General features: G+C 49.2%; 1 protein-coding gene across 2 annotated transcripts in view; it reads left to right on the top strand.

The window, feature by feature from the left end:
- The first annotated feature begins 2,073 nt into the window (after positions 1-2,073).
- MED13 (mediator complex subunit 13) overlaps positions 2,074-8,056 on the top strand; it is a 55,162-nt gene continuing 49,179 nt past the window's right edge. For both annotated transcript variants that reach the window (XM_027472658.3, XM_027472657.3), the window contains exons 1-2: positions 2,074-4,236; positions 6,157-6,391. In XM_027472658.3, coding sequence (XP_027328459.2) covers positions 4,171-4,236; positions 6,157-6,391 — 301 coding nt within the window. In that variant the 5' untranslated portion in view covers positions 2,074-4,170. The remainder of the gene's footprint in view (positions 4,237-6,156; positions 6,392-8,056) is intronic.

The raw sequence follows: 8,056 nt of genomic DNA, 5'->3' as shown, positions 1-8,056 counted from the left end.
GTTTACTGGAGAAATTATGTTCTGTGCTTGACTGTGCTGAGGTCCTGCATAGGTATTTATTGTGATTAATATGTAAGTACTAATGAACCGGATCTCAAGATGCACTTTACAAATAGGTAAAATGAGACCTAGAAGCTAGGTTCCTCAAAACTGTGAAGTGAATCGGTGCCAAAACCTGTGTTACACACTAGATTAATCTTCTCCTTGAGACACTGAAGTGTACTGTTTCAGGCAAAAGAGGTGGGTTCTCAGCTAATGAAAATTTGGTGTCATCCTGAAATCAAGGGGAAGACACGAGAATACATTTGTTATGCATCTAGCCCACACTGTGTCATTTGACTGGATTTCCGTTCCCTCTGCCAAATCCCAGTTTTACCAAAAGATGCCTTTTCCTCTTAAAGAGAAAACCATACTGGTTCTTGTGTACTAGTGCCTAATGTTGCTTTCTTTTATTTTCTTCAAAGTGTTGGATTTCTCCTTAGGGAGGTGTGACTTAACATTGCCAGCAACTCTCTCTGCACAGTGAGATAATCGCTCTAATGACCAAAGCGTCACACCAAAATTTCAGAGGGCCTTCGTGTGCCTCTCGGTGCCCACGGTGGTGCAGAGGAGTGGGTTCTGAGTGCCACCGCAGAGCAAATACCTCTCACACCGTGGTCCTCACCACAGAGAAAACCATCTGTTCCACTTGGAAAGGGGCTTGGTTCCACTCGCCCTCCCCCCGCATCCCGGCTCTGGCCCCAGCTGCTGTGGTTCGATGAGCAGTGAGGGAATGAATCTCCTGTGTTAAAAATACTCTGGTTCTATTTAGATAAAAAGAAGAATCTTGCTTGCCTACACTGACATACAAAAATAGTCCTAGTGTGAGTAAATCTTCAAAGTTTTTCTCTGTGAAAATATCTAGCCTCACTTTTTTTTTTTTTTTAACTTACCATACAAATTTATTTATAGAGTGTCCTTCTTTCCTCCCACTCTATCAAGGCAGAAGGTTGCCACTCATCTTGTTCATGAGTCCTGAAATAATTTGCAGGGCCTTTGAAACATCATCTTGTTGCATAGTTGTGATGCAATGTGCTGCTGTTGCAGGAACATATCACGTTTTAATGTGAATGTCATGTTAGCTTAGACATTTAAGTCTTTACTTTAGGCTCTTTACACCGGTTTGTGCTTTCACTCCAAGTTTGCAGTCAAAAAAATCTGCATATAGTAACTTAAAATTTTACATTCTACATGCAAACCATTGCATGAAAAATTAATATGTAATACGAGAGGATTAGCAAGTGCAATATACTTTCCAAGTGTTTCTTAAAAATAGCTTTCACTGACACTGTAGCATCTTAAGTCTGAATAATCTCAAATCTGTGCATATAGTAACAGAGGAGCCACCTACTGTGTCCTCATAAACTGCGTAACGTGTAGCTGTGTGAAAAACCTGACTTCTGGAGTACAGTTCTGCTCCACAAGGTATGATGTCTGGGGGGGCTATTGAAAGCATTAATGCTGACGCTATATATTACAGCGAGCTTCCTAAATTTTTGCCTGTGTTTTAGAATGGCTCTAAGATCTTTCGTACGGAATTCATTTTGCAGTGCAAGGAGGAAGGATAGTGTTAAGCACGGACTTCAGGAAAACTCTGCCAAGGGGTAGAAATTTGTGGCGGAGGAGCCAAGACGAGGATTTCTGGGAGCTGAGAGCCCACAGCCTTTGACCTTTAGCTCAGACACGATGGATGCCCGCAGCACTCCCACCAACACCGGGGGTGCGGAGCGGGGACACCGGGCGCCCCCTCAGCTCTAGAGCCGGGCCTCGGGCCCAGCCACCTCAGGCCTGGCTGTGGGAGGAGGCGGGCCTCGAACCCGCGGCCCTCTCTGCCTCCTCAGCGCCCAAGCGCGCGGCCCAGCCCGCCGCGCCACGGCCGCTAGATGGCGGCCTCCCAGCGGGGAAGGCGCCGGGCCCGGCAGCGCCGAGCAGGCTCCTGGCGGCCGCGCCGCGCCACTGCCCCCTCCCTTCCCCCGGCGGCCATGGCCGGGCGGGCCCCACGTGACGGCGCGGCGGCCAATGAGAGAGCGGCGGCGGGAGGGGAGAGGGGGGGGCGCCGACTCTCGTCCCCGCGGCCGCCATTAAAGCGAAAGGGGCTCGGAATTAACCGGCAGGAGCCGCGCCGCGCCCCCCGCCCCGCCCCGCCGCGACATGGGGGAGACGCGCTGAGGGGGGAGCTGGCCCAGCACCATGCCGCGGCCGGGCAGCCGCCGACAGAGGCACCGCTGAGGGGGGAAGCGAGGAGGAGGAGGAGGAGGGAGGAGGACGAGGAGAGCAGCGCAGCCGGCGGGGGCTTCGCGGCACCGACTCCGCCAGCAGCAGCAGCAGCCGCCTCAGCGGGGCCGGGCTTTGTGGGGCTGCCCCCCCTTCCCCCGCCGCCCTTCCGCCTGACGAGACCCCGGGGCCCGGCCGCCGCCTCCCCCCCCCCCCCCCCTTTCCCCTCGCCCTGCCCTGCCGAGGAGGGGGCCCCGCCGCCCACCGCCCCCCCTCCGGCGCCTGAGGAGAGCGGGGGGCCCGGCCCGGCCCTGCCCTGCCCCGCCGGGGGGCCCTCGGGGCTCGCTTCCCCCCCCCCGCAGAAGACACCGCTCCGTTTGAAGACTCTCGTTTTTATATTTCTTTTTTTTTTCTTCCTTTTTTTCGCCTTTATTATTATTATTTTTTAAGGGGGCAGCCCCTTTTGAAGGCGGCCCTCCCCGCCGAGCACCCCCCCCCCCCTTTTCCCCTTTCCTCTCCCCTCAGCCCGAGGGGGGGTCCTTGAGGGGCTTCGGCGGTAACTTGGCGGGGGCCGGGCCCCCCTGAAGAGACCCTCCCGGCCCCGTGGACTTTGTGGGGCTCCCCCCGGCCCCGGAGGACAGCTGGGGGGGGGCGCAGCCTCCCCGAAGACACCCCGCGATCTGCCCCTGCCTCCTCCTCCCCCGAGCCGCCTGGGGATCGGCCTCCGGGAGCCTCCTCCGAGCCGTCCCCGAAGAGACTCCGAGGGGCGCCCGCAATTTCCTCCTGCCAGCCCTCGCCCCCCTCCCTCCTTTCCCCACGGAAGGATTTTTACCCACCGGAGGATATTTTGGTTTTACCCTCTCGACGAAGAGCCTTTTCCTTTTCGGGGAGGGGGGAATTTAATCCCCCCCGCCGGGCTGCTGAGGAGACTTTTGCGGCCTTTTTCTCTCAAGGAACACCTTCCCTCCCCTGCCCCCGCAGATGGTTTTTGGGGTACACCCCAGGATTTTTTTTCTTGTCCGGCCTTTACGAATTCTTCAGACTTGCCTTGCTTCGGGCCCCCGAAGTTTGTTTTTATGATTTAAAATTTTAATTTATTGGAATATTTTTTTGGAGCGGGGGAGAAGAATCCGCTCCCCCCCACCCTGTTGCCCTCGGACTCCGAAGAGACGAGCCTGGATTTTTCTCTCTCCCACAACCAACCCTTCCCAGTCATTCTGCTGTTTGCCCCTTTCTCATCTGATCACTAAAGAAACGGGAGGAAGAGGAGGGAGGTTTTTATGGATTGATTGCCCCCATCGGATTATTTATTTTCCTACTTCTCTTGCTCGGCATCTGAGATAAGAGGAAGGAGGGATGTCAACTGATTTTTACCCCTAGCCCCCTGGATTAATTACCCCGTTTTTATTCTCTTGTTGGATCAATTACCCCTTCACCTCACCTCCTCTCCCTCCCCTCCTTATGCGAATGAGAAGACAAGAGGAACAGGGAGGATTTTGATCTTAATCTCCTGTCGTTGGATTACTTACCACCTCCCTCTTTCTGGTCTCCCCTTCCGTGGTGGCTTTGCCCCCCCCCCCATTTGATATCCAGAAGAAGAGAAAACGTTCCGAGTTTCTCTCGCTCGCTCTCTCTTTTTAAAAAAATCGTTATTTAAAAAAAAAAAAAAAAAACCCTCTCTCTTACACCGCTCTCCTCCCGGGCTATTTACCCAGCCCCTATTTCGTGTGCGTGTGTGTGTGTGTACGTATGTAAATCCCTTATTTAATTGCATTATTATTTGTGCGTGTGCCTCGCCCCCCTCCCCCCGTTCCCTCGCAGTGTCTGTCTCTCTCTCTCCCTCTCTCTCTCTCTGTCTGTCTCTTTCTTTCTTGTCGGAGGCTGTGGGATAATGGCGTGTGGGTTGTGGCTGTGAGGATGAGTTCCTGCTTCGTGCCGAACGGGGCCAGCCTGGAGGATTGCCATTCCAACCTCTTCTGCCTGGTGAGTGCCCGCCGCCGCGCCACGGCCGCGAGTGGGAGCGGGAGGCGGCCGGGGGGAAGGGGGGGCAGGGGCAGTGCAAAGCCAAGCAGCCATTTTTAGCAGAGCTTCTGCTGGATGAGTCCTCGGAGTAGGCCCTGCCTGGAAGCAGCCAACTCTCCCATGCCCCTCCGGTCCCCCCCGCCGCCGCTGTCTGTCTCCCGTCGCCCCTCCCTCCCCTTTCTTCCTGCCTCGGCGCTCCCCGCCGCTCGCCTTCGCCTTCCCCGTCCTCGCCCGCAACTTTTTTTTTTTTCTTTCTTTTTTTTTTTTTTTTTTCAGCTTTCTCTTTAACCTTCCCAGCCCCGCCGCCCAGCCTGCCGGCTCTCTCCTCTCCTCGCTTTCTCGGCCAACTTTCCCCCCCCCCCCCCCTCCTCCCCATCCCCTCCGCTGCCATCCCCTCGCCTCCGAGGGCCCCCTCGTTTGCTGCCTGCTCCCAGCCCGGAGCTGTGCTGGCGGTGGTACGCTCCGGGAGGCACTGGTGGCTTGGGTTTTGTTGTGCACCATTTTGTAGCCTTAAGTGCGAAAGCCTTCGGATGGAGGATTTTGAAAATTTTTATTTATTTTTTTTTTGGTAGCTCCCAAACTAAATTTGATTCAACCGCACCGCGATGCGATTTGTGGTGGCCGTGCCGACCTCCTTCATCAGTATTTTATTTATTTTTTTTTTCCCTCAATGCAAATTAACTAATATTAGGTGACTGCCTGGTATTTGTTATTCTCGTCATAAGTAAAAAGCTGTGCCAAGCTGTTGTACTGGTATTTTTGGAGGGAGGGGAATCTGGACAGCCTGAACATGTCTGCAGACTGCATCAGGCCTGCAGCTCCATGTTACTGGTGCGTTTTTAAACCTTCGAGTCTTTCTAGAGTATCAACTGTTGCAGGCTCCCTGCCTTTCCTCTACATTTCTCCTGAAGGTAGGAAGGCTGCCATGTTAGGTTTAAATGTTGCAGTGATCTGAGGTGTGCTTATTAGGAGGAAAAAATCAGTGACTTCTTAGCAAATGCCAGCTGGGCTCAGTCTCCCTTCTCAGGCCGAACCAAGGGATGATGCCTCCCCGAAGCACCCTAAGGTGCCTGTACTGAAGTGGAAAAAACTTCGTATTAAAACTCAGTGCAGTATTGGCTTGTAGATAATCCAGGAATCATCTCTTTCCCACTGGGTATGGTGGTAGCTCTTTCACTTTATAAAGTCAAATGAATCTTTGCCCAGAAGGGGATTTAGTGGATCATAGCCAATGATGTGTATTTTAGTGAGAGAAACAGGATTTAAATTCTTAAAATGTGGTGTGAGAAATGAAAAGCGTGGTAGCTCAGAGTGAAATAAGTGCACTTAAGAAGCTTCCTGTGCAGGAGAGAGCATTTTACAATGGAGAAACTTGTGAAATTTTCTGGAGTAGTAGGTGACTGGAAGGATGTATGCCTGAGTTAGATTTGCTCTATTCCCCATATATCCTTAGATATCTTGGATTGTAAAAAGCTGTGTATGGATAAGTAGGCATAAAATGAGAAGCTATTTGCTAAGGCAAGTGCTTAAAAGATTGGGCAGTTGTAGTCTGCAAATAATTATATTGTCACTCATTTTTCATTTTTGTTTTAAATCAAATCTGACTTTTCTCTCTGTAATATTAAAGATGAAGGGAAAATGAACAGCTCTTGCTTTACTGCAGTTATTAAAAGAGATCTTAAAGCAAGGTGCCCAATTATTTCCAGTTTATCTTCTAAGGTAGAGAAAACTTACAAGTACAATTACTGTTAAGTTTTGTTGGACTGATCCTTTACTCCTTCCTTCCATTTGCCTCTTCCTGTGCCATCTTCTAGTTATAGCTGTGTGTTTCTGTAGGGAACGTACCCCAGTGTCTGACAGTTGTTCTCTTCTTTCCCACAGGCTGATCTAACTGGGATTAAATGGAAGCGATACGTATGGCAGGGTCCAACGTCTGCCCCAATTCTCTTCCCGGTCACGGAAGAGGACCCTATTCTGAGCAGCTTCAGTCGCTGTCTGAAGGCGGATGTACTCAGTGTTTGGCGGCGAGACCAGAGACCGGGACGCAGGGAGCTATGGATATTTTGGTGGGGTGATGACCCCAACTTTGCTGACCTAATTCATCATGATCTCTCAGGTAGGAAGAAATAACAACTCCTTTTAGTCAGTGAAAGGATGCAGTTACTCGGGACGTTCTTCTGCCAGCCGTTACAAAAATCTGTGCGAGATAAACCGTTGTCTAGAGATAAGATAAATGTATTCCTACAATCTACAACTTTGATTTTTTATGGTGATAGTGGAAAGAACTCTCAGAAGAGCCAAATTATTGCAGTAGTACGCTGATCAAACAACTGCTGTCTGTGCTTAGGTGGTCTTGGGCTGCTAGATTATCAAGAAACAAGTTTTTGCTCTCTGCTTTTTTTATTTTGGGAATAAATAAATAAACACAACCAAGCAAGTAAGCCTTTAAAGAAGGAGCTGATCAAATTCAGTCTTCTTGCACCCAAAGCCGTGCCTATGATTCAAAAAGGATGCCTTAGACGTATTTTGATCAGATCTCCTTCATTGGGCAATTGGACCTTTCAAATACTAAACCCCCTTTTACTGTGTAATAAAAATTGTAGGGAACTGGGCAGCTCCTGAACCATGTGGAGTTGTTTAGATTGGAAGTCAAGTTGTTGGTGAGAAGTCCTCAAAAGGAGGCATCTGAAACTGGCTTATTGGTTTTGTGCAAGAGTCTTTCACCCTTGTACTTTTATGATTTCTCTCTCCCTTTTCCAGTGCTCTGAACCTGTTCTTGCTTTAAAACTTAAACTTGCCACTTCTGAAAGACTGGCAATATTTGTATTTCTCAGTATTGTTGTGTTTCAAACTTGGCACTTTATTTTGAAAATGTTTACTTGCAGTGTTACGAAATTAAGCTTTTGAACGATCTGTGTGAGTCTGTTGGTGAGACTACGCTGATTCTAGAGGGGAAAAAAAAAGTCACATTACTCTAATTTCCTTTCAAATAATGTACAGTATTCAGGTTACTGAAGTGTAAAATGAGACCCAGGTTTGGTGACCTGGTAACCAGAAATTGTTAACTCTGTCTGTGTTTGTGGATAAGCTGAAGAACAAATACAAATTTGAAGTGCCACTGAGGAAGCTGACTTGAAACAATTTAATAGCGTGTGGGATTTTTGTACAAAACAGTATGATCTGGAAAAGAATTGACATAGTAAAATAATGTTTATTTTGTTTGAATAGTTGACTTCAAAACTGGGATGCTTCTGGTATTCCTGTCTGTCCTGGAAATAAAACTTTGCATCTTAAATGTTACTTGCATTGTAGGTTGCTTGATATTTTATTGCATTTATGGTTTCCTTATTTTTGCCCTATGAATAACCTCAGTCTTGACCTGCAGGGCACATCCTTTATATGGCTGAGATGTGACTTAGGGCAGGCCCAGGCCCAAAATAGCATTTAGCCTAAGCAAAGACCAACGCTTGTGTGAAGGCATCTGTGTAAATTTTGTGTGCTGTTGGCCGGTGGGATTAAAATGAGACGAGTATGTTCCATATTTATGTGTGTGTGTTTAAGATCAAATACAAGTTAAGCCATTTGGAGACTGCCTTTCTGCTCTAGCTGGCCATCAAAGTCTTGTTTGAACAACTTTCTTTGCGTTCTTTCTTGAATCTATCTAGTAGCGATTTAGTACGAAGGTGCCTCTTGAGAATAGCAGCGTTTTGTAGCTGAACTTTCAGATCAGTGTGTGTTTGTATTTTAGAGGTTTACACTTCCGCACAGGTAGCTAAACAAG

Source organism: Anas platyrhynchos, chromosome 20 (genome assembly GCF_047663525.1).
Source record: "Anas platyrhynchos isolate ZD024472 breed Pekin duck chromosome 20, IASCAAS_PekinDuck_T2T, whole genome shotgun sequence".
Lineage (NCBI taxonomy): Eukaryota > Metazoa > Chordata > Aves > Anseriformes > Anatidae > Anas > Anas platyrhynchos.
This window is presented reverse-complemented; position numbering and strand designations above follow the sequence as displayed.